The 27,303-nt window shown below is 45.5% G+C and overlaps 1 protein-coding gene across 1 annotated transcript in view; it reads right to left on the bottom strand.

The window, feature by feature from the left end:
• Window positions 1-22,347, bottom strand: part of SORL1 (sortilin related receptor 1) — an 852,839-nt gene extending 830,492 nt beyond the window's left edge. The window contains exon 1 of the mRNA XM_078682321.1: window positions 22,000-22,347. Within this exon, the coding sequence (XP_078538447.1) occupies window positions 22,000-22,320 (321 nt within the window). The 5' untranslated portion in view covers window positions 22,321-22,347. The remainder of the gene's footprint in view (window positions 1-21,999) is intronic.
• Between the last annotated feature and the right edge of the window lie 4,956 nt (window positions 22,348-27,303).

Below are 27,303 nucleotides of genomic sequence, written 5' to 3'. Positions count from 1 at the left end.
CATACGCAGGATGCCATTACATGCTCTGCACACTGCTGTTATCTGCTCCTTCATGGATAGAGAGTGGTCCATATTAATGGCAAGATTTCTCAGGGCTTTTGCGGGAGTATAGTTAAGTTCCCTAGGACACCAACTGGTAAACCACATGGTGCTGGCTTTGCCCAATAAAATTGCCTTTGTCTTATAGCCATTTCACTTTAGGCAACTGGGCATCATCCAACTGTCAACAGTTCTTAGTCAGTCCAAAAACCTATTTCAGATAGCTTCGACATTATCAGCAATAGATTAAATTAATTATATATCATTGGCATATCATACAGTGTCATAGCCGCAGGTTCCGACATTAGCCACAACAGAGAACAGATAAATGTTAAAAAGGGTCGGTATAAAAGAGTACCTTTGCAGAGCTCCATAAAAAATAGGAGCCTGATTAGATTTGAAATGAATGATGGAATTTGTAAAGCGCTGGAATCACTCCGAGAGGGCATCTCCGCGCTAGAGGTGCGGATATTCAGGTATGAAAGATCAGTAACTGAAAATTTCTGTCTTCAGGAGTTTCCTGAAGTAGAGGAGATCTGGGCACTCACGTAGATGAACAGGTAGTGAGTTCCAGTATCGTGGGGCGAGGTATGAGAAAGCTTTGCCCCCAGCAGGGAGTTTTCTGTGACGGGGAATCACAAGAAGAGCTTTTTCCCCGAAGCGGAGAGATCTGCCAGGCTGATAAAACATAAGTTTCTCTGCGAGATAACCTGGACCTCTGCCATTGAGTGTTTTACCGACTAGACAATAGATTTTGAACTTGATTCTTTAGCAGATGGGTAGCCAGTGAAGATGTCTCAGCAATGGCATGGATGTTCCGAAGGGGGGGGGGGGGCATGTTAAGTTGCAGGCAGGCTGCCATGTTCTGAACCACCTGCAGTCTAATCAGCAAGGATTCCTTTACAGCCACAAGAAGGGCGTTGCCACAGGTGAGGTCGACCTCGAATCTGTTGGAACTGGGTTCGAGCCTCAGCAACAACGCTGAACATCCTGCGATTCTAGGCAAACCACTTAAATCTTCCCATGCCTAACAAAAAAATTAATGTGTCCTCATGTAACGCAACTGGTGCTATGTAAAGCGCTCTGATACCCGATACCTCTGGGTCAAGTTCGCCCTGTATAAAACTCTGGAAAAAAAGAAAGCTAGAGGAAGAAGATGGAACTCTCTATGGAGGAGACTCAATGTGTGGAAGCAAATACCTGAAATGGCCATAACTTGGTCTCTCATAGTAAGAGAGAGGTCCAGACGGACGCCTACGTTTTTTGCCACTGTTTTTGGGGGTAGGGGCTAAGGTCAACTCTGGGGGCCACCAGTCAGGAGACCATAAAATTTGAGGGCCACTGAATAATAAGATTACCGTTTTATCAGCATTAAGCTGGAGGAAGTTTTCCGTCATCCAGCCAGAAAGTGCACGCATGCTATCAGCAAAGAGATTTGGTCGAGGCTGTGTTGAAATCAAATGATAAAAGCAGTTTGGAGCCATCCGCATAAGAAAAGGGAGTGAACCCATGATCTCTAAAGATCTTCGCGGGAGGGTCCACATACACATTAAACAGGGTAGGGCTAAGACAAGTGCCCTGTGTTATTCCCTTCGTGAGATACATGATGATGGAGCGAAAAGGACCCAGATTAACAGTTTGGGTGCGCTATCCAGAAAACTCGCTAACCATTTTAGCGCAAGTCCATGGATTCAATTCTCACTCAATCTTTGCAGTAGCTTGTGATGAGACACAGTATCAAAAAGCTGCGGATAAGTCCAACAGTACCAACAACACAGCCGTGCTGTTGTCCAGGGCTCGTTCGATGTCGAGGCAGCCTTGGGATTCTATGTACTCCATAAGGTTAGAATTGATACACAACAGATTTTTATTGAAGAAGTCAAGCAAAGCAATCGATGTGGCACCCCATATGCAGGAGAAACCACCAGACATTTTGATACATTGTATATTGCAGGATATGCGTCCAATCTAGAATCATGATAAAAAAGGTACATTAGAAACTACCCCCTCCCCCCCATCCCCAACTCCCACCACCCACAGCCCACCCCTCCCCATTGTCCCTCCCTAACCCCGTGCACGTGTGAAACAGAAACAACATAGTGCGTGCATAGTGCGGCAGGCATGGCGCAAATCACAGTCCCATGCAAAGGTGGATGTCTAGAGCTCCTCCTCAGGTTCAACTGGGGGATCCAGTGTCAATTCCCTATAGTCAGCCCACCGTTTCCATATCTTAAAGTGTTTGCGGGGGCATCCTCGCGCTTCAAATATCGGTCGCTCCAGACCCATACAAAAATCTAATCCTGCTTTCCATGCACACAGAGGAGGGGCCCTTTCGTCTTTCCAAGCCCCAGATTTGGCTGTTTTAAGGCATCTCTTCCACGTATGATACCTGCAGAGTGGGGAAACTCTAGGCCGGCATCCTTCTCCCCCAGAGATGCGGACAATAGGTCAGTAATGTCTAGTGATTAAGAGTCTCTTGGAAATATATCATAAATGTTTTTGATTTTTTTTCTCCTCAAGGTAATTGGCAATGTTATCAGAGAGCACTTGAGAGGGGGAGGCATTTGATTGATACAGGCAATTGGGTTGGTAAAGGAGTTGAGGACTTTATAAAGTTCTTTAGTAGAGTTGCCTGCTTGGTTTAGCCTAGAGGTAATATGGGCTTTTCATGCTTTTTAATATTCTTATGTTAAAGTGCTAACTTAGGTAGTTTTATAAAATTACTTTCTCCATCATCATTTGAGGTTTTCGCCGTGTCTTTTCCAATTTTTTGCAGTTAGACTTTTCCCTACACAGTTCAGAGGTATACCAGGCCGCATGCTTTCTTTTAGGATTTACGTGCTGTTGATTTAACAGTGCAAGAGGGCCTGTGACTGATTTTATAGACTCGTGAAATACATTTAACCTTGCAATAGTATAACCGGGTACCTCAAATAAGGGGGTATGAAATGTTCTCCAAAAGAGTCCTGCGTAATCTTGTACCATTGTCTTCTAAGATTACAAATGGGATTAGTAGGGGTGCAGGTAGGTTGGTTGCCTGTAATATGAAAGTTAATCAAAGAATGATCACTGGGCAAGGTGGTTCTGCAAGTACACAGGGTGATTTGGTAAGGATAAAGTCCAGGGTGTGCCCGGCAGAGTGAGTAGGGTCCACATTGATCTTTACCAATCCTAGGGAGGCCAAGCCTGCAAGGTAGTGAACTGAACCGATATTCACACTATCTTCACTGTGAATATTAAAATCCCCCAGCATCTAAAATTGTTTAGAAAAGATAGCATAAGGAGCTTTCCTTTCTGGGAAATCCCAATCCATCCTGTTATGTTATGTTATGTTAAAAGAATTTATTGAGCGCGACTAACACCATTAGGTTTCTTGGCGCTTGTGCTGAGAGAGCGGTGAAGGAAACGTGAAATAGAATCTAAATATAGGAATCGGTGAAGAGGAGGGTTTTAAGGAGTGATCTGAACCCGGAATATGAAGGTGACAACCTGAGGGAGAGGGGAAGGGAATTCCAGAAAGAAGGAGCCAGAAATGAAAACCTAAGGCCACCGTGTTTCTTCCTCTTAAATCTGGGAACTGATAACAAGGCCATCTGAGATGACCGAAGATTACGAGGAGGAACATACGGGTGGAGGAGAGAAAGAATAAAGAGGGGGCCTTGGCCTGCAAGAGATTTTGAAATAATGCAGCCAAGCTTAAACTTACAGCGAGCGGATACCGGGAGCCAGTGGAGACTTCTTAGGAGAGGACGAACATGTTGATCTCTAGGTTGGTGGTAAATCAGGCGAGCAGCTTGATTTTGGATCAACTGGAGTCTCTTCAGTTGGTAATCAGGGATGCCTACATACAATGCATTTGCGTAGTCAAGCCTCGGAATGACTAACGCAAGCAAAGCCAGAGTAAGGGCTTCGGTAGTGAGTAGGCGGGAAATTTTTCGGATTTTCCTGAGTTGAAAATGGCTGGCGGACACTACTGCGCTGATCTGGGGTGTCATAGAGAGATCGTTGCTAATGACAACACCCAGGCTTTTGGCGCAATTAACTGGGGAAGGAGAACTACCCAGGCTGGCAGGCCAATAGGAAGGCTGCCAAGGATTGGAAGGTCCCCCGACAAGAATTAGTTCAGTCTTGTCGGGGTTGAGCTTCAGATGGTTTGAGCTCATCCAATTACTAATGAAGCAGAGCGTATTTTGGAAAGTGGTAATGGAATCATCAGAGGAGTCAATAGTGAAAACCAGTTGAATGTCATCCGCGTAATTAAACGCGGTGACACTCAACCCGCGGAGGGAACGAAGTAAAGGGGCCAGGTACAAATTAAAAAGGAGGGGGGACAAAGAGGAGCCCTGCGGGACACCACAGGTCAGACCGACCTGGGTAGCAGAGAACTGGGACAACCTGACGGCTTGTTGGCGTTCAGTCAAGAAAGACTGGACCCAGGCCAGGGCGGTACCCTGGATACCAGCCTCTCTGACACGGTCGACCAAGATACCATGGTCGACCGTGTCAAAGGCGGCTGATAAATCCAAGAGGACCAGGGCCTGACGAATGTTAGCGTCGGCCCCTCTGCGCAGTTCATCCATCACGGAGAGGATGACTGCCTCCGTGGAATGCGCAGGTCTGAACCCGGCCTGCTGGGAGTCCAAGACACATGAGTGTTCGACGAAAGTGCTGAGTGTGTGAGTTACATGCGATTCCAAGACTTTGCTAAGGAAAGGGAGAAGGGATATAGGGCGATAGTTGCTCATGATGGAGGGGTCTGCCGAGGGTTTTTTCAAGATAGCGACCACCTCGGCCTGTTTAAAAGAACAAGGGACCTCCCCGGTGGCCAGAGAGTTGTTTAGAAGGGCCAAGGGGGGTTCAGGGCAGGAAGTGAAAGCTTCCCGGAGGGCCGAGGGAGGGCAACAGTCGCGGGGAGAGCCAGAAGAAACTTTGTGCAAGAGCAAAAGAAAGTTGGCTGTCAAGATGGAGGGGATCTGGGTTAAGATATGGGAATTGAGATAATTGGTGGGGTCGGTGAGCGAAGAGGGGGCTAACGGGGCTTGGGCAGAAATACTGGTTTTAATTTTAGCAATTTTTTCAACAAAAAATTGATTCAAGGAATCGCACAGGGATTGGGAGGGGAGGGGCGCAATGGTAACTCTCGCTGGGTTAGACAATTCCTCCACGATTGAAAATATATCCTTAGATTTATTAGAGGAATCCAAAATTCTATTGGAGAAATAGAAGGATTTGGCCGATGCTATAGCTGATTTATACTTTTTGAGCAGGGAGGAGAATATCTCTTTGGTCTCGGGGGAATACCCCCGGCGCCAGCGCCGTTCTGCCTGGCGGAGACCGACTTTTAGGGCTCTCAAGTCCTCGGTGAACCACCTCTGGGCGTCATGGCATCGTCTCGTTCTAACTAATTTTAAGGGTGCTACCGCATCAGCAGCAGAGGTGAGCCAATGGGTAAGGCTCAGTGTCTGGGAATCGATGGAGACCGATGGACCGGAGGTGGGTGGAGCGGATGAGCTAAGAAGAGAGGTAAATTCGTTTAAGTCTGCCCTGTTCCAATTGCGGGCCAGAAAGTTGGTGTCTCGAATCTTGGTAGCAGGGGAGGGCATTGCTAGGGTAAAAGTAATTAAAGAGTGGTCTGACCAAAGGCAGGGAAGAACAAGGGGAGCGTAAATATCCAGGCAGGATGTCCAAACCTGGTCTAGGGTATGACCCTTGATGTGCGTGGGTGAGTGGATGTGCTGAGTGCAGTTTAAACCTAGCATGAGGTCTGAGAAAGCCAGAGAGCCTGGGGTTTCATGGGCATCCGACGGCCAGTAATTGAAGTCTCCCAGGACCAATACATTGGCGTTATTAATAGTGAGCTGGGAGATGAGATCGCCAAACTGGGCCGAAAAATTGGGCATAGGTTGAGGGGGGCGGTAGACCAGGGCGCATATGAGGGATGACCCTGGCTGTTCCAGTCTGAGTACCAGGCAATCGTTCATAGGGATACTGGTAGTGGGTACTACGGAGAAACGAATCGGGTGCTTAATAATGGCAGCAACCCCGCCTCCAGCTTTGCCAGAGGCTCCTATAAAAGGAGGATGGATTGGGATCTCCCAGAAAGGAATGCTTGGAACCATTGAAGGGGCTTAGAATATATACAGTGCAGTATTTAAATAATATGACATGTGACACCATATTAATGTTATCGAGAGGTCGATCAGGATGAGAGCCCTCATGCGGACTTAGTCTGATTTCATCAATGGCTGGCAAAAGGGCAGTCTCCTTACTGTTAGTCGCACTGAAACTTGACCGTGAGGGATTCAGAACATTGTTTTGCTTTGAGTAAGAATTAGCTGAGCGTTTTAAAATTTCTCGATCATTTTGGTGGGGACAGGAAGTAGGGAGATGGGCCGATAATTGGACAAGTGCGAAGAGTCCACCAAAGTAGGGAGGTAAAAAAATTTAATGTGGGGGTAGAGCAGTGGCACTGATAAGGTTAATGAGATCAGTCAGATGAGCACGGGAAAAGTTAGCATACTGTAGTGTAGGAGGACATTATGTGAGCGGAGCAGGGGTCCTCTAGGGAGGCAGATCTTATGTTTTGTAAAGTACATGGCTACCCGAGGGCTTCCCCGCGCTGGTGAGTGCTATGCTGAGGATTGGGCTCCTGGTAAATTAACAGAGAAGCAGCCATGTCTTGAGTTTCTTCCTCAAGGAAATTTCATTTTCCAGTGCTCTGAGGCTGGGTGGAAGATCGTTCTACAACTTCGGTACTAATTGTGCAAAAGATCTTCCTCCCTATCTTATCAATTGCATGCCACGGATATTAAGCCTGATCGGATATTGATCCCGATTTTATTAATTGCATGGCACTAATATTGAGATCGGTTATAAAATTAAACCTGGAAAAGAGTGAAAACAATACTAGGTATTTTAAACATTTAACTATTGCTAAATTGTGGAAAGAAACTTAAAAAAAAAAAAAACTTCAATTTATTCCCAAAATTCCTGAAAAAGTTTTGAAAATGATTTGTTATTGATTTTAATACTCCATTTTATTAAGATGGAGAGTGTCAAGAATCTCTAGGGCAGGAGCTTTCTAAAGAAGTGTCTGACCACTGGCTCATCGGACTTCCTTGACTCCTTCGCATCACATGAGTGCGCCTCAGTCATTCACAGAAGTTCCAAGTCTAAGCTGGCACTGTGGGCGTTGCTGGGTAAGACTGATGCGCCAAGAGATAAATGTTCCAGGAGAAGTTGTGGTCTGAAACATTGTGACCCTTTGGAAAACGATATTACCATTTGCCCACCTTAAATTAATGGAAGCCAAAGTATTTTAAATAATGATAAATATTATGAATATGCAAGTTAGATTAATGATCCGGGGTTATAAAAAAAGTCCTTGTGCACTTCTATAGGTGTTCATTTGCAGACATGTTATCTTTTTATTGAAAGAGGCATGTAAACAATCAAAGCACTACGATGCTCAAAAGGTCTATAGACCACATTGATACAGCAGTTATTACCCATTGCACAGAACATTATAAGTGTTGTCAAGTGTCACATGCTATACAACCAGAGCAGTACTCTCATCCCCGCTCCCAGGCGATTCGCATATGTCCCCTCGAAAGGTGTTCCATGACCCCCATATTTGTGACCATTTCGTCTGGCACCCCCTAGAGGCATAAACAGGAACTTCCATCACCATACACCAGTCCATGTCCTTGGCCCAATCGGCAATGCTGGGTAGGTTCGGGCCCTCCATAGACATGCAATGTTACGCTTGGCCACCATGAAGCCCAGAGCCACCCAAATTCTCCCCTTAGCACTGAGGTCTGCGGGGTCCCAAATGTTCAATAAAATCAAGGTATCTGTTGTCCCAACGCCTCCTCCATCATACATACCACCCCCTCCCAATTTGCAGACATTATTAATACAAACAATGTGAACTCACTTGCGACGTGGAAGACTCACAGTAGAAGAATACTGCAACCAGCATTAGCTGTAGACTGTCTGCAAAGAAAGGCTTGGCTATTTGTCTAGCAATTAAAAAATATAACAAGCCATATTGAGACAACCTTTCATGTCATTAGGTATAAGGAATGCAAGAAAGGCGTGTTTCTGACATAGGGCCAGATGCGCGACCTGCAAAATAGGGCATCGCAAATTAAGAGTCATTTGCGACTCGCAATTTGCGAGGCGCTATTTTGCATATACAACAGTGTGTTTAACACTGTTTGCGATTCCCAAAGGGGTCGCAAATTGCGAGACTCATGAATATTAATGAGCCTCTCGCAATTTGCGAGCGCATTGGGAATGGCAAGCCCTCCTAAAGATGGTGGCCGGCTGTGCTCAGCAGACCACCATGTCTGGGACTGCTTTTTTTGATAAAACAGTATGTATTTAAAAATGAAACTTTTCAGTTTAATTTTTTTAAGAGCAGGCAGTGGTCTCTGGGACCACAGCCTGCTCTTAAAAATATTTATCAACATACTCACAAAGGGGAAGGGGTCTTCTGGGGAACCTTTCCCCTTTGCAAGTGGTTTACCACCTACTTCAAGTAGGTGGTAAACTGCGAGTGTTTTGCAGCTGCAAATGCGGTTGCAAAACACTAGTACATAGCATGTTGACTCGCTATTAGGAAGGGACGTCCCTTCCCAATTGCCCGAGTCGCAAATGCTATTTTGCGACTCGCAAAATAGCATTTGTACATGCTATTACCCTTTTTTGCGGCCGCAAATAGGAGTTTCTCCCGTTTGCGGCTGCAAAAAAGGGTCCTATATCTGGCTCATAGTGCGGAAAATTGCGATTGGGTACAAAAATGTACACTTTACAGTAAAAAGTACTTTGCATATTTTAGAAATCCAGCAAACTATAAATCTGTATGGGAGGCTGGCTGAAGAACATATATTGTTTAAAATTGTGGTTCATTTATTCCCGGTTTTTGTAAAATTGACCTCCTGACAAATGTTTTGCTATTCAGTGTCATTTTTATGATTCACATGGTACGGATATTGTGCCAACCCTTAATACACTTTAAAAAAAAAAAAAAAGACTTACTTGATGGAACTATTTTCCGACACATTTTTTATATGCATATCAAAATCCACCTATGCTACCCATATATATTTCTTTCTCTTAGCATAAATTAAATATTATGTGTACTGTTATTGTGGATGCATAGTTCGTCTGCAATCATAGATAAATAATTGATGACAAAAGACTTGGCCTACCACCAGCATGTAAGGCTGCCAATGGTGCAATTTTCATGCCGCTTGCCCCAACACAATGTCAATTGGCACATGGAGTCAGATGCTGCATTCTCAGGCAACAAGCTCGCTCCACAGTGCTTTGTGAGCCAAGATGCAAATTTTAACCCACCATTACCAAAAAATACTCAAAAATATTTTTATGCAATTGCACTCAGCAAATCACAAAAAAAACAAAAACGCGACAGTGCAATAATTCATAGATTTTGCCAATGTTTGTTTATGGTTTGTGCTCAAAGCCAGCAGGCCTGACTTTGTTAGGGACGATCTTTCAAAATGGTTGGGTGACTTAGGTGTCCTTCTTGTAGGAAAGTGAGTTTCTGTTGCAGTATCCCCCCGTACAAATAAACACTTTGCCTGATTCTGCTGCATCTTTGACTGAGTGTGCACTGGGTTCCTGCTAACCAGGTTCCCAGTGCCTGTGTTCTTTCCCAAAACTGTACCATTGTTTCCAAAATTGGCACACCTCTGGCTCACATATAAGTCCCTTGTAAAAGGTACCAGTGGTACCAATGGCACTGCGGCCAGAGAGGGTCTCTAAGGGCTGCAGCATATATTGTGCCACCCTAAGAGACCCCTCACCGAACACAGGCAAACTGCCATTGCAGCCTGCATGATTTGGTGCAGATAAAAGTGAAGAGTCGACCTGGCACACATCCTTGTGTGCCAGGCCTACCAGCACTGCAAGAGGCATAGGTAAGTTATCCCTACAGCAAGTCTTACCGCCCTGAGGAAGGGTGCACTATACCACGTGAGGGGATAACTGCATGATCAGATATGGGATGACCACTGCCGAACTCCATGCAGCCTCTGCACGACGAACCCCCGACCGTGACTGTAAGCTTACTTCTGACACCAATGGCCACCCTACACCCAGAGACCCTTTGGGGAAATTTGAAGATGGTGGCTTGACGCTCCCAGCACATCCCAACTTTCCAGTGCAGCTATTGTTTTCTTTCGACAACCCTCCTGGTCTTAGCCTGCAGCCTTTTTCCAAGTTTAAAATTCCCCATTGATTTGCATTGGGTGCCCAACGCTGTGTTGGCACCCAGCACCCGGCCGTCCGTGTCACTGGAGGTGAAAGATTGGTTCTGCCTTGTGCCCCGTCCCCTGTGCTTACCATAACCGCGTAAACTGGGCTTCCAAAATCGTGCCACTCACCTGCATATAGTACCACTTCGATTGTCCCCTTTCTCTATTGGATAACATTGGCACCAGATCCAGAGTTTGACCTCTACACTCGGCCTTCCTCGTGCCACTGGTGGTGCAGTGAGGTTACTTACATGAACCTTGCCAGGTCCTGGTTCTTCCCCCAAAAGCTTAATGTTGTAAATAGTTTCCTTATCTGCAAACTGCTGATTGGGTTTCCTCCTATAGGATAACATTTAATTGACTGAAAAATGCAGTGTCCACTTTTGAGACTGAAAAACAGTGAAATTACCAAATATATTTTACTGTATCTTTGGTTCTATGAAATAAATATACTAAAAGTAATATTTTTACAAACCACTGGTCTCGGATTTATTCACTGAGTGTGTATAATCATTTCTTGCCTGTGTGCAAAAAATTCTTAGCACTTTCCTCTGATAAGCCTAACTGCTCGCCCACAGTACCACAAAAGATAGCATTATCTACTTTAGCCTCTGTAAAGCCTCTGGGGACCCACTGGATTCTGTGCACACTATACCTTACTTTGGTATAGTTTATACAGAGACAGCTTCCTACACTTCTCCCAGCAGACCAAAAGGCATTACCATAATGAAGTAACATCTTAGCAGAATTGTGCTGTATTCTCAATGAAGAATTAAATGAAAATGAGCCAGAAGATGAAGCTTGCTTTGTAAGCGGTGAACCTCCGATGCATACACAGCAAAATATAGCATAGTGTCTACTTTTGATGAAAGGGCCAGTATGTTTTTTGCAACATACATTTATCCTATTTGCAACCATCTTCTTACTTTGTGAACAAACAAAAAAGTACATCCAACAACATTTTTGATGATAGCAAAGTGAGTTTATGAACGCTCAAGAGTGATTAGGGAAAAGCACTGTTTCTTTATGAGACGCTAATGCATCCTAACAGCATGCCATCCCTAAACAAAACAAGCATTGGAAATGCAATAGGTCTCGGATATATTTGAGTTAGAGCTAATGGCATTGGAAATGGCAATGTCTTTTAGCCATGTGTTATGGAGTGTTTGCATGTGGTGTGTAATGGAATTATGTGGTTTGGATTGCAATTGCTCACCCTGCACACTCACACACTGCTCACCCTGCACGCTCACACACTGCTCACCCTGCACGCTCACACACTGCTCACCCTGCACGCTCACACACTGCTCACCCTGCACGCTCACACACTGCTCACCCTGCACGCTCACACACTGCTCACACTTCGCACTCGCCACTCTGCACTCTCTGCACGGCACTCACTACTCGGCACTCACTACTCGGCACTCACTACTCGGCACTCACTACTCGGCACTCACTACTCGGCACTCACTACTCGGCACTCACTACTCGGCACTCACTACTCTGCACTCACTACTCACTACTCTGCACTCACTACTCTGCACTCACTACTCTGCACTCACTACTCTGCACTCACTACTCACTACTCTGCACTCACTACTCACTACTCTGCACTCACTACTCACTACTCTGCACTCACTACTCTGCACTCACCACTCACTACTCTGCACTCACAAATACGGGTCAAGCTAGCGCTATATAAATCTTTTAAAATAAAAAAATAAATAAATAAAATACATGCCAAGTGTGTACGAAAGATGCAGAAATGGGGTGTGTTAACATAAGACATTTGAAGAATGGAATATCAAATTGATACATCGAAAACCTTCTAATGAGTAGAGTTGTGCGTTGGATTTACAATATTTACCCATGCAGTGTATCAGATTTCTTTCGCCCTTATTTACCCACCACCAGCCTAGCCAAGTTTCTCAGGTCCATGAGTAACTGCTCTAGAGCAGTTTTTTTCTTTGCATTCTTGGACTGGTCTCCTGTTTATCCCACTACTATAAAATCAGAACGACATCCCTGCATGCTAGGAAAAAAACTGGCACGGGAGCAGCTAGCTATTCGCGCATGGACCGGGTTAACTTTCCAGCTATGCACCAACTTCCGGTTTAGAAACAAAAAAAACTTTTAAAACAAACTTTTATATTTTACCTTTCGCACTTCATCCAGCACCACGTCAAAGGATTTCTTGTCCATTGTTGGACATCTGCTAGCGGACTCGCAATTGTTTCAATGGCTCGACAAATCAATATTCTAGGAACGGTGATCAAAAACACGATCACCGAAGACTGGATAAATTAAAATAATAGACAGCACCCGTGCAGTGCCCTCCTATGTTCGTGGCACATTAGATGCAGGATGCTTCGTTTCTCCAGTCACTAGCCGTGTGGTGCTTAGGTATTCTAGGAAGCAATACAAGAAACTCTAAACGCGTTGTGTTTTTGTATTCATCGGTGCAGGACATTCTTGACAAAAAGCTGGCTCCCTTTCTGGACAATGGACAGCAAAAGCGTTACCAGGGTTTCAAATCGATGGACAGAGAGACTGCTAGCTGTCCGAAAACAAACAGTTCAATGTGGGAACATAAAAACAAAGGCAGCTCTAGGAGAGCGAAGCAGAATGAAGAGGTGAGGCAGCTGTCAGGATAGAGCTCCAGCACTATCCTTCGTTAAGGTGGTTCCCATTTCCAACTGCATGGCGCGAGACAGAAGGTGCGAAAACACTTTCCAGGAACCACTTTGCTCCAGACTGACAGTGCACGAGAAAATAGCTAGTTTATTACCAGAGTAGTAAAGCAGTTCCCAGACCTGGAGTTAGCTGTGCTTCCGGGTTGCGTAGGCGGCTGCAAGTGGGATTATCACCCATATTCAGCGACCGAACATTCGGCACAGTAAGAAAGCTATCACTACAGTGCAGCACGTATATATCAAGCGTACAAGAAATTACATTTCACTCTTTGTCCATGCTGAAACGTATTAAAAAATATATATGTTCGTGTTATTTTTAAGTGATGCAAGCAAGAACATTATGATTGACTACTTTCAATTTCTTAGTAAGTATTTGGAATTAAACAGAATATGAGATTGTCGATCAAAGTGACAAAAAATACTACATATAGGTATCTGATGTAGACTTAAGGCCAGTGATCATAGCAGACCCCCTTCCAATATGGCAGCCTACCTCACCAGAAGCGTCGGTGGACGCCTACAGCAAAAGTAAATAAACAAGCACGAGCACGGAATCGAAACCGGCCGACGCGGGAATAGAAACCAGTGGTGCGCGCGCACCAGAGGAGCGGGGGCAAGGGAGCGCGATGACAAGCCGAGACGAGGTAGGAGATTTGTGTGTGTAAGGGGGGGTTCTGTGTGTGTATGCGGGGCGGCGGCGGGGGGGGGCTGTATGTGTGTATGCGCGTGGGGGGGGGCTGTATGTGTGTGTGTGTGTGTGTGTGTGTGTGTGAGTCTGCTTCCAAGGAGCCATGGGAGACAGGAAGCGCGCGCGACCTGATCCCAGTTCCAAGGTTGCGCGTGCACCTCAATTGTCTGTCTCCCTTGACTCCTTGAAACCGAGAATGATTACAATAGAGTCTCGGAACGACAGATTGCTTCGCAATCTGTTCGCAGTTCCGAGACCTAAAAAGCAGCAAGTCAGTAATTAAAATGTCATCATGACAGTAAATTAAATATGGCAAATAACATTACCGGTTCCAAATTACAAGTTACCTGCCATGTTGCATCTTCAGTCTACAAAAGAACCACTTGATGGCCTGTCACCAAAACCTAATACCAACGAAACACTATGGTGCTGATGGACAGCACTTCTGAGCAATGGCAAACTATGAAAAGGAAGCTGACCCAAAGCTCACTCTCTTTATGGACTTCTAATTATAGATTCCTGAACAATGACCAGCAAATATAGTTCCCAACAAAAACAAGCATTGGAAATGCAATAGGTCTCGGATATATTTGAGTTAGAGCTAATGGCATTGGAAATGGCAATGTCTTTTAGCCATGTGTTATGGAGTGTTTGCATGTGGTGTGTAATGGAATTATGTGGTTTGGATTGCAATTGCTCACCCTGCACACTCACACACTGCTCACCCTGCACGCTCACACACTGCTCACCCTGCACGCTCACACACTGCTCACCCTGCACGCTCACACACTGCTCACCCTGCACGCTCACACACTGCTCACCCTGCACGCTCACACACTGCTCACACTTCGCACTCGCCACTCTGCACTCTCTGCACGACACTCACTACTCGGCACTCACTACTCGGCACTCACTACTCACTACTCGGCACTCACTACTCACTACTCTGCACTCACTACTCACTACTCTGCACTCACTACTCACTGCTCTGCACTCACTACTCACTGCTCTGCACTCACTACTCACTGCTCTGCACTCACTGCTCTGCACTCACTGCTCTGCACTCACTGCTCTGCACTCACTGCTCTGCACTCACTGCTCTGCACTCACTGCTCTGCACTCACTGCTCTGCACTCACTGCTCTGCACTCACTGCTCTGCACTCACTGCTCTGCACTCACTGCTCTGCACTCACTGCTCTGCTCTCACTACTCTGCTCTCACTACTCTGCTCTCACTACTCTGCTCTTACTACTCTGCTCTCACTGCTCTCACTACTCTGCACGCACTCACTACTCTGCACGCACTCACTACTCTGCACGCACTCACTACTCTGCACGCACTCACTACTCTGCACGCACTCACTACTCTGCACGCACTCACTACTCTGCACGCACTCACTACTCTGCACGCACTCACTACTCTGCACGCACTCACTACTCTGCACGCACTCACTACTCTGCACGCACTCACTACTCTGCACGCACTCACTACTCTGCACGCACTCACTACTCTGCACGCACTCACTACTCTGCACTCACTCACTACTCTGCACTCACTCACTACTCTGCACTCACTACTCTGCACTCACTACTCTGCACTCACTACTCTGCACTCACTACTCTGCACTCACTACTCTGCACTCACTACTCTGCACTCACTACTCTGCACTCACTACTCTGCACTCACTACTCTGCACTCACTACTCTGCACTCACTACTCACTACTCTGCACTCACTACTCACTACTCTGCACTCACTACTCACTACTCTGCACTCACTACTCACTACTCTGCACTCACTACTCACTACTCTGCACTCACTACTCTGCACTCACCACTCACTACTCTGCACTCACCACTCACTACTCTGCACTCACAAATACGGGTCAAGCTAGCGCTATATAAATCTTTTAAAATAAAAAAATAAATAAATAAAATACATGCCAAGTGTGTACGAAAGATGCAGAAATGGGGTGTGTTAACATAAGACATTTGAAGAATGGAATATCAAATTGATACATCGAAAACCTTCTAATGAGTAGAGTTGTGCGTTGGATTTACAATATTTACCCATGCAGTGTATCAGATTTCTTTCGCCCTTATTTACCCACCACCAGCCTAGCCAAGTTTCTCAGGTCCATGAGTAACTGCTCTAGAGCAGTTTTTTTCTTTGCATTCTTGGACTGGTCTCCTGTTTATCCCACTACTATAAAATCAGAACGACATCCCTGCATGCTAGGAAAAAAACTGGCACGGGAGCAGCTAGCTATTCGCGCATGGACCGGGTTAACTTTCCAGCTATGCACCAACTTCCGGTTTAGAAACAAAAAAAACTTTTAAAACAAACTTTTATATTTTACCTTTCGCACTTCATCCAGCACCACGTCAAAGGATTTCTTGTCCATTGTTGGACATCTGCTAGCGGACTCGCAATTGTTTCAATGGCTCGACAAATCAATATTCTAGGAACGGTGATCAAAAACACGATCACCGAAGACTGGATAAATTAAAATAATAGACAGCACCCGTGCAGTGCCCTCCTATGTTCGTGGCACATTAGATGCAGGATGCTTCGTTTCTCCAGTCACTAGCCGTGTGGTGCTTAGGTATTCTAGGAAGCAATACAAGAAACTCTAAACGCGTTGTGTTTTTGTATTCATCGGTGCAGGACATTCTTGACAAAAAGCTGGCTCCCTTTCTGGACAATGGACAGCAAAAGCGTTACCAGGGTTTCAAATCGATGGACAGAGAGACTGCTAGCTGTCCGAAAACAAACAGTTCAATGTGGGAACATAAAAACAAAGGCAGCTCTAGGAGAGCGAAGCAGAATGAAGAGGTGAGGCAGCTGTCAGGATAGAGCTCCAGCACTATCCTTCGTTAAGGTGGTTCCCATTTCCAACTGCATGGCGCGAGACAGAAGGTGCGAAAACACTTTCCAGGAACCACTTTGCTCCAGACTGACAGTGCACGAGAAAATAGCTAGTTTATTACCAGAGTAGTAAAGCAGTTCCCAGACCTGGAGTTAGCTGTGCTTCCGGGTTGCGTAGGCGGCTGCAAGTGGGATTATCACCCATATTCAGCGACCGAACATTCGGCACAGTAAGAAAGCTATCACTACAGTGCAGCACGTATATATCAAGCGTACAAGAAATTACATTTCACTCTTTGTCCATGCTGAAACGTATTAAAAAATATATATGTTCGTGTTATTTTTAAGTGATGCAAGCAAGAACATTATGATTGACTACTTTCAATTTCTTAGTAAGTATTTGGAATTAAACAGAATATGAGATTGTCGATCAAAGTGACAAAAAATACTACATATAGGTATCTGATGTAGACTTAAGGCCAGTGATCATAGCAGACCCCCTTCCAATATGGCAGCCTACCTCACCAGAAGCGTCGGTGGACGCCTACAGCAAAAGTAAATAAACAAGCACGAGCACGGAATCGAAACCGGCCGACGCGGGAATAGAAACCAGTGGTGCGCGCGCACCAGAGGAGCGGGGGCAAGGGAGCGCGATGACAAGCCGAGACGAGGTAGGAGATTTGTGTGTGTAAGGGGGGGTTCTGTGTGTGTATGCGCGGCGGCGGCGGGGGGGGGCTGTATGTGTGTATGCGCGTGGGGGGGGCTGTATGTGTGTGTGTGTGTGTGTGTGTGTGTGTGAGTCTGCTTCCAAGGAGCCATGGGAGACAGGAAGCGCGCGCGACCTGATCCCAGTTCCAAGGTTGCGCGTGCACCTCAATTGTCTGTCTCCCTTGACTCCTTGAAACCGAGAATGATTACAATAGAGTCTCGGAACGACAGATTGCTTCGCAATCTGTTCGCAGTTCCGAGACCTAAAAACACACCCTCACGTGTTTAACTTACATCAAAACCAAACAATAAACATATTCAAGCGTAACAGCCTAATACCACTACTAATGGACAATTTTACAATACCTATATGGTAAATAAACCCTAAACATGAGTTTGCTCCTTTCCGCTAAATATCTGTGTGTGTTGTAAGTGGCATTGGTATGTCTACTGTATTGAAAATGTTATTTTCTATTTTTGAATGTGTGTAATAAAGGTTATATTAGGGTGAGAGAAAGTCTGCCACTCTTCCACAAGGATGATGTCATTCGTGATGTCATCAGTGATGTCATTTGAGATGTCATCAGTGATGTCATGAGTGATGTCACTGACCATGTCATGAGTGATGTAATATGTGACGTCATCAGCAGTGCATTGCGGGAGCGCGAGTTATAGTTAGCTGAACTAACTATAACGGGGGAATTTCAATGGTTTTATATGAGTGAAATGTCCAGCTAACTATAACATGTGTCAAACCTACGTTTTTTTCAGTGAATTTCAAAGGTTTTGTAAATGCTACTTCCTAACTATAACGTGTGTAAAACCTAAGGTTTTTTCAGTGAATTTCAAAGGTTTTTTAAATGCTAATTCCTAACTATAACGTGGCTGTAACCTAAGGTTTTTTCAGTGAATATATATATATATATATATATATATATATATATATATATACATATATATATATATATATATACATACACACACACACACACACACATATATATATACAGCACTCCTCATAACCTCCACGCGGGCGATATGAAGAAGCGGATCCAGCGGCTTCAGGCAAGAAGGTGTTTATTTAATCCAACCTTTCCAGTTGACGCGTTTCGAGCATCAAGTGCTCTTGTTCACAAGAGCACATGTGTGTATATATATATAAGTGCCCTCTTGCCTACCGACTATTTTGCAATAAAAGAACCTGTGAAGCGCACCTGGTGGTCCGTCTCCTCTGTTCCCTCGCCGATCTGACTTCTGTCTGACTCGGAAGTGGTGTTTGGAGTTTCCGTGTATATGTATGTATGTATGTATGTATGTATGTATGTATGTATGTATGTATGTATGTATGTATGTATGTATGTATGTATGTATATATATATATATATATATATATATATATATATATAATCTCGATATATATTCCTAGCTACACCCTTATGAAGTTAAAAGTAGGCTTGTATAGCCTCACTTCCCAATCTACATCTACAGACTAAAGTGCATATTTTTTTCAAGAGAAAAAAAATGCAATGGACAGATCACAGGTAGGCAGGTTAAGTAGGAATACACAGATTGCTTAGATATTGGCAGAAGGTGCAACAGTCAAGTAGTTGAGAGAAAGAAAAATCTCAGAATGAAAGCTTGATCTGAAGAGGCTAAGATGCTTTCATATACAAAGATAGTAATGGACTGAAGGTAGACTGATTTGTCATTCAAAGAGCAACTGGTGGAAAGTAGATTTGTCAGTGGTAGGCTGGAGATACATTTTATTGTTGGAAATCTTATTGTTGAAGAGTGGTGCACTTAACGTAGATAGACGAATGAGCTACTGTTGGACATAGCTGAAGTAATAGGACCCTGAGGCAGAAAAGTCTCTGATCCAGTGCTTAAAATGTTCTCCCTCATCAAGATTGGCTAAATGAATACGTTTATCGGAGAGCTTAGCGGTTAAAGGAAGATTGTTCAGGTAGGACTTGTTAATGGTGCCTGGCCTGTTTGTTGAGGTAGGACTTGTGAATGGTGCCTGGCATAATGCAATGGGATTTATTAGAGCCAACATAAACTACTGGGCAATTACATGTACCTAAATTGTTTGGTGTCATATTTAACGGTAAAAGGGTGAAGCTAGAAAACACTATGAAATGGTTATGTACGCAATCCAATACTATAAAACTTGGATTGGACAAAAGGTGGTATCGGTTTAGTCAAAGGTTGGAGGCGATTATGTTGGCGGCAGCGGGAGGAAATGTTTAAAAGTTGTAGCTATTTTTGCTAAACTGATCCTGCCTCGTCTAAGCACAACCACACCTGCTCTTAAAACATTCTGTACACGCCCTTACTTCTCAATAAATGCATCTAAGTGATACTGCCTGAAACATTCAAAACAGCAACTTATGAAAAATTGAGATCCTCTCCAGGTCAGAGGAAACAGAAACGTAGAAAAGTAGACTGATTACATGGAATGTGACACTGACATTAAACTGTTAAAACACATGAAAGGCTGGTTTGAAAGAATACAAATATGCTGGAGTGTCACTGTGCATCCGCATAGTAATATTATAAAAGATTAAGCAGCCTTTTTTTGGCTAAGCAGATCATCAATTCAAACTATTTTGATTACCAGTAGCTTGGTATGACAGTGGATAAGGATACAAATATCTTAAAAGGAGGTAGCGTGAGAGGTAGAATTAATAATGGTCAGCATAGATATTACGGGTAGTTTTGTTGAACTTGCTAGCCAGGCTGAGGTGTTGAATAGAGTCAAGAAGTGAGTACAGGTAGCTGGATAGATATCTAGCAAATTGGCATGCAGGTTTGAGGCAGCTGAGCTAGAGGGAGATGGGTTTAGCCAGAAATGTTACAGGTAGTTTGGCTGGAAAACAACCCAAAAAGTAGTAGCTCTTCGTTGGATGTATATAAACGAATTGGGAATTACTGAGGAGTATTTGCAGAGAGTCATTTAACAGGATGTTTGGTTGAAGGTGGGATTGAACGGTAGCTTGTCAATTGTAAGTGATCAGGAGTAACTTGTCTGAGGTATTGGAGAATAAATATTGTGGTCGTATGTGAACTGGATTACAAGTATTAATTGATTGCAGGTCACTACTGTGGTCAGATGTTAGCTATGGTTATCACATGTAGGCATGCCTTTTAAGGATATAGTAATTAGAGGTGGTCATGTTTATTTCGTTGCTGTAAACAGAGGGACTTAATACAGGGAGCGGTACTGGTAATATCTATAGTATTAAGTGGTAGTAGGCTTGTTGATGCCAAGGTTGATTTAGTAAAGTTAGACTTAACGGTCATTGGTAGGTTTGTTGGCAACAGGTGGTGCTAAATTAAAGACAAGTAGAAACGCTGATTAAAGGTGGCCGGGTGGATTAATACCTCAGAGGTAGAGGGCAGTGTTTAAAGTTCGGAGTGCTGTGGCAGTTATAATGTTTACTGGCACTGCAGAAGTGCTGGCAGAAGATATCATGATCACAGATAGGTATTTTGCCAGGAGGTGGCTGCAGCAAGATGGAGATAGACACTCATCACGGCTAGGAATGCGGCAGGCACATATATTGATTAAATGTGGACAGACTGATATGTAGAGTACATAAACAAAGTTCATAACAAATATTTATACAATAAAAATGAGGACAGATTCATTTGTCTGCTAGTGGCAGAGAGGGGTGTTTATTGATAGGGGTGATGGTCGGACTTGTGGTTGTTATAGGAGGCTTGTTTGCAGTAGCTGTAATGCAGTTACGATGATTTGAGGCATCAAGTTTGATTCCATACCCTAAGGCAGAGGAAGGGAACAACTCTGCTGGAGGAATCTATGGTACTCGCAGGTAGATATATTGGCGGAACGTGCAGACAGATCTAATGCAGGTAGATTTAGTGACCATGCATAGTTATGATCAGAGATGGATGAACTTATTTATCAGATGGAGGTTCACAGCAAGGTGTGCTAGCAGCAGGTTGCTGAAGGACTTCATGTTCTTGGACGGCCAAAGGTAGGCGTGCTATATGTGTGTGCATTGATGACCACCAGTGGCCAGGCTCTCTACTCTGGGTAGATACGATTTGCACAAGTAGACAGTGCTAGTAGACGGCTTTTGAGAGGTTTCACGCAGGTAGATGAGAAGTGCCCAGGTTGATTATAAGGGTAGGGAAAGGTATTTATAGGCAAGTCTAAGTGTTAGCAATAGGTGCAATAGATGGTTTATACAACCTTCTCGAAAAGGTGTCCTGCAGGCTAAACCCAAAGACTGCAGCTGGTTTGGTTTGTCTCTGTGCCAGAGGCAGAGCGAATGTTTGCAGTTATGAGTTAGTGGTAGCTATGGTGGTTGCGGGCAGAGGTGTGGTGAAAGACGGCAGAGACACTTAAAGCAAGCAAGTGCTGCAGATACATACAGAGGAAGTGTCTGGGTGACTCCTGTTTAAAGCTAAGGAGGACATTCGATGGTGACAGCCAGGATTGCTGGCAGAAGTTTTTGAGAGATTCAATGCAACTAGATGCTGCGTGGGAGTCGGGATGATTCCTCGCCCGGATGTACAGGGTTGTTTACAAGGACGAGCGCTATCGCTGCACAGGTGTGCAATCTCGCGTGACAGCCAAACTGCGCATAAAGGGGCATAGAGCTCATGTGGTCCATTTAGCGAAGGTTGCTCCCTGCCTCCTTCCTCCCACGAAAAGCACGGTCTCCCCCCTCCTGCGAGCGTCCTGCCTCACCTGTCCGTACACCTGGAGGGGTTCGTGTTCTGCGTTCCGCCTGCTCCGCAGATGGTGCGGAACTTCCCGACGCGTCAGCAGCTGGTGGTGGGTCGCGGTTATGATCTGGGGGTTGGCGCCATGTGCAAGAGAGCTTGTGGCCCCCAGCACCAGCAGAAGCAGGGTTACTCTGGAGTCCGCGCACAGCACCCGCGCCGCCGCCATCTTCCTTCTGCCCGAGCCTGACAGCAGACGCTGGAGCATGGGGAGCATGCGCAGTGCGAGTCTGACCGCGAGACCGGCTACGGCGAGCGCCCGCCGCCGCCGCCGCAGCAGCAGCATAGGAGTACGCAGCAACCTGAGAGTGGACCGCAGCGCTCGTGACACCCCCTGCAGAAGGGAACCCTTCAAATGTCACTGCGTGCTGGAGCATCGCCGCGTGCAAAGCACCTGGGAGCTTTAGTATGCCACTGCGTGCTTTAGCTTCCCTGCATGCCTTTAAAGTCACCGCATGGAACGGACGCTTTCTTTAATGTGACTTCGGACATAGCCATGACGATATGCAGCGAGCAGGCTATATTACTGCACGGAGGGTCCATTCTTCGAAGCCACGTTGTTTAGAAGCCTCACTGGGTGTATAATGTCTGCTTCACTTCGCGCAGGAGCACTATATCAGTGAACGTAGGGGTAAACCTTTAATTTCACTGTGTGCGCAGTGTGCCTCTCTGTGAATGTAACCTTTTCACCAGTGCACGTATGAGCATCAATATCATTGCGTGCAAAGGAAAGATATATCAATAGAATAAGTGCCATTTCAGTTAGCTTTAACTTAAATATATTATAACTGCTGGATCTAGAAAGGCTCCACTCTAACTGTGCAGCGCTCATGTGACGAAACAGGAAATGTTAATAACAACAGGTACAGCCCAAACAAAGGGCCGGCCTTTGCTCAGCTAGCGCCATAGATAGGCCGAACCAAATTTGGTGCTCCTTTTTACCCCCATTTTCATCATAGTTGTAGCCTGAAACATGATATATACGAAGGCTGAAAATATAAATAATAATCACAATCACATAAGTGTACATATTTACAAGCTGTATTACAAGGAAATACATTACATTAATCAAATTGGCTGAAAAAAACTAGCCTTGGTCTCGCCAAAATGACATGATTGCTACAATGTTCACTAATTGTTTCCAGATTAGAACATGATTAAAATTCCATATCAGATTGTCTCAGAACTATAAAACGGGACTTCAAGTAACTCCCCCGCCCTGCCTTTATTCTAGTGAGATCCATGGTAATGCATTTGGTTTTTCAGCAGTATACCCAGGGCTCGAGTCGGGGTACCACACGGGTGGACGGCGTCCCCAGGCCCGGACTGGCCATTGTGGGGACCGGGCAATCCCCCGGTCGGCCGCAAGGGTGGGGGCCGGTTTTGGGCCCTGGGGGCCTTTTTTGTTGCAGAGCCGTTTTTGCAGCATAGCTGCAAAATCGGCCCTGTAACAAAATCGGCTGAAAAGCGGCCCTGGCAAAGCGCTCGCCCCCCTCCCCCCCCGGGGGGGGGGGGCGGGGGGCCGGCCGAGCACTTTGCCAGGGCCGGTTTTGGTTCCCAGTCCGGCCCTGGGCGTCCCCCACTTATTTTACCGGGTTTTTACCCGGGTAGACGCTGTCCCCCTGCCCAAAAGTTGGACTTCACTCTTTGGCCTCTCTGGGGCGACATCAGAGCTCATTCAGAACGCTGCTCACGTGCTGGCTTCTCTGATGCAATCGAATCTAAGGGGTGACCGAGGGGAGGCAATAAGTCTGATGGTGCAAGCCACCTTTCGTGACGTCACTTCCTGTTGTGACGTCACTTCCGGTGACAGCATCCCCCCACTTCTTTTTTCAGGACTTGTGCCCTGAGTATACCAACAAAAAATAAGAAAAGGAGACGACACAAATGTCATGAACGGGTGGGGTGGCTGATATATTGGCAGGCAGAAGCACCAATGGCTGACCCACACCTGCACACTGAGTGCCTATACACAGCAATTAGTCTCACCCAACTTTTATTACATTTTTGCGCAGGTCCTGCCCCTCCTCTTACTTTACTCTCTTTTGAAATGCTATTATAATTAGGCAAGTCACTGAAAACTCAAGCCAGAGGCCATGCTGTGCTCCGCTCAAGATCCTCTGCAAACCTTGAGCCCAAAATGAGCTGAGCTTTTCCAGAAGATGATGTGGCCCCATAGCTACAGCTGCTCACCTTGCATCAAGGGGAGCCAGGCTTTAAGACCCGGATCCCCCAGCCTGGTCCCCGCCTCCCCCTAGTTATCCAAGCCCACATTTAAATCACCAAGAGATTAGAGTGGGTTTAAAAAGGCCATGTTTAATCACAACATCCATAAACATGACAAAAGCAAATAACATGCATAATTAATAATCATACAAAACACTTTTAATAATGACTTCATACTTTGTCATGTTATCATCATCACCCCAGCACCAAGGGGGCCCCTCTGGCTCGCCTCTCGCCACTGAGCCTACCGCGCAAGGTGCCGCGCACCTGCGCCCAAGAGTGGTGGGCCCCACCCTCTGATCCTTGGCCGCCATTTGCAGGGCCCACCCCGACCACGAGGCTACCCAGGGACCCAGGAGGCTCGTAATCTGTCGCCCTAGCCTCCCCAGCCGGTGGTCACCTTTTCCCAGCGGAGAGCTTACCGTCTCCCCCCTCAGTGCTGGCCTAGGGAGTTCGCAAGGCGGACTCCCATCCATTGTGTTAGTGAATGTCACTGTTCGCAGGTCTCTTTACCGCAACTCCCCCTCTCAAACCACTAAGGATAGGGACGGGTGGGTGGGAGTCGAAACCGGACTTCTCGAGGAGGAAAAGGAGGGGGGGGAGCAGGAGCGCTGACGCGAGTTCTGTAGACCGGAGTGGCAGAGGGACAAGAGACCGATGCCACGCGGACTTGACCCTATATAGGTCAAAGGTCTCCGCCACTCCGGACCTACGTCACCACGCCGACATGACCCGGAAGTGATTGGCGGCCGGTCGCCCATTGGGCCAGCCGGCCGCCAAGGCTCACGCACGTGACTGGGGGCGGGGGCCCGGGGGCCGAGTCCTAAGGGCGCGCTTCGCCCAGCCTTGCGCTTTGCAAATGCAGTCTTGGCTTCGCCTCCTGGGAATCCAGGCAAATCTCTGTGCTGGATGAAAAAGACTGTAGTCTATGTCTGTTGTGAAGCACTCTTATGTCCATGGCCAACTTTTGTGCTATGTAAAACTGCCAAAAATACAATGTGGGCCCTGTTTGTCACCAAGACTCTATCTAGTTTTATCCTCCAAGAATTAAAGATGACTCGTTAAGCTTTAATGCCATAGAGAGATACCAATGTAGATGCCAAATTGCACAGTGAGAAACTAGAAAATCCAGAATCACTCCTGACTTCCCTGCTTCACCTAAATGTGTGAACCTAGGTACATTTTTATTTCACCAACCTCCATTTTGTTAATCATTTCACACCAGAGCACATTGAAATAGGTGCAGTCAGGGTGTGTGCTGTACAACACCTCCTGAGTTTGATGCACTAGACTATAATTTTGCTGCATGTTTAATAAGAATGTAGCCCACACTTGTTGCTGAACAATGGAAAGCCCTTCACAAAGGTTAACTGGTCATCTTTCTGTCGCTTATTGATGTATTTGGGTGAATTACAAAATAATGAGGTAATACCATCACAAAATGTGCTGCCCTGCTCTTAGTTCACTAATACCATTATAATGAGGGCAGAGGCAGCAATCTTTTGCAGTTCATGTTTAAAAACTCTCACATTTACTAAATACATCTCAATGCAGTGATATAATCCCATGTACTATGTGTTCAAGAAATGTGCTGTTTTACGGTTGAGCCTGAGAGTGCATGCACTAGCACATGCCTCTAGCTTACGAGACGCTATTGTTTACCAAAATGATTTGGACCCCTCCCTTTATTTACTAGTTGTGTGCTTCAGCGTCACTCTGCTTTGCAGCGTACGTAATTAGCTAGTATAGCCAAAACGTCACTCCCGACGCTTGCTGTGCAGCACGGACCAAGCACAGATTGATTCAACATAATCAGTGCCCATCTGCTGCTCCGATGTGATGAGGTACTATTTCTTCCTTCCTCCCAATCCCAATCCCACTGCCTCCTTCTCCCTCTATAGCACTTTTTTCTTGTATTTCTTTGCGAGAATAATAGAAAAGTAAACTCAAATGAACCCATATCAAATAGTCCACATTCCGTGCTCACAGTCCCTTCAACTGAGTGCCATATTTACATATAAAATGTAAATCCTTATTTTTAAAACACAAACTACTCACCCTTATGGGTCTCAAGAATCTGGGGGCCGTTGTGGAAATTAAGTGAGCTACTGCCCAGAGTCACATGGTGCTGAGCTGAGCTGTCGCTTGAACCGTAAACCCTGTGCTCCAAAGTCAGATGCCCTGGCTGCTGCACCACACCTCTCCACTGTGTATCTGTTTACGAGACTTATGTCACGTTTCCCTGCTTCCTTGGAAGGCCTTTTGCCCAATCCAAGGTATCTGCCGTGTTCTCAGTACAGTCAGATTCACAGTGCTGACTCCTTAAACTTCAATACAGTAAATGAATGGGGCATTAAGCAGCTCATCAAGCGAGGCAAGAGGGATTTTCTTAACAAAGAGGGCAAAGTATGACTTTGCATTTAGTGTGACGTTGGGTTCAGTCAGTGTCCATAACTTGATCAACCTCTTGGTGTGAGGTATTGGGTGCACAAGATACTCAGATGCCCTATCACAAAGTGCATAGTAGATATATTAGCTGTATGCATAAATTTACCAGATGACTCAAACTGTCTAAGACTTTAGTTTAACATCTTACTGTGTTCCGGGAGTTGTAGTTCTATGTCACCTGGACAGAATTTCATATTACTGTTTATAGAACGGAAGACAACTGGGATACAGAAGACTGTCCAGAGGCGTGAACAGTAGCAGGCTCCGTAGCAGAAGAGTGAAAAGGGCTTTAACAGTAGGAGGCCTCTGATTAAGCCACTGTTATTTGAAAAGGCGCACACAATCTCATGAATCAAAGGCCACAAAATTTAGAGCATACCAATTCAAATAACATTTGAGAAATGGTTTCGGTACAGATTGCATTTTCCTGACCTGATATCCAAATTACAGGAACATAATATTTTAATTTAATCGTGAAATGGATATGCAGCAAGAAATCAGCAGATGGACTATGCAAATAGCCTATATCTGGGGTTACCTGCATACTTGATTTTCAGGCTACAAATAATCCAGAATTCTGTGGAAAGATTGATTA

The sequence above is a fragment of the Lissotriton helveticus genome, chromosome 3_1 (genome assembly GCF_964261635.1).
Source record: "Lissotriton helveticus chromosome 3_1, aLisHel1.1, whole genome shotgun sequence".
NCBI classification, from domain to species: domain Eukaryota; kingdom Metazoa; phylum Chordata; class Amphibia; order Caudata; family Salamandridae; genus Lissotriton; species Lissotriton helveticus.
This window is presented reverse-complemented; position numbering and strand designations above follow the sequence as displayed.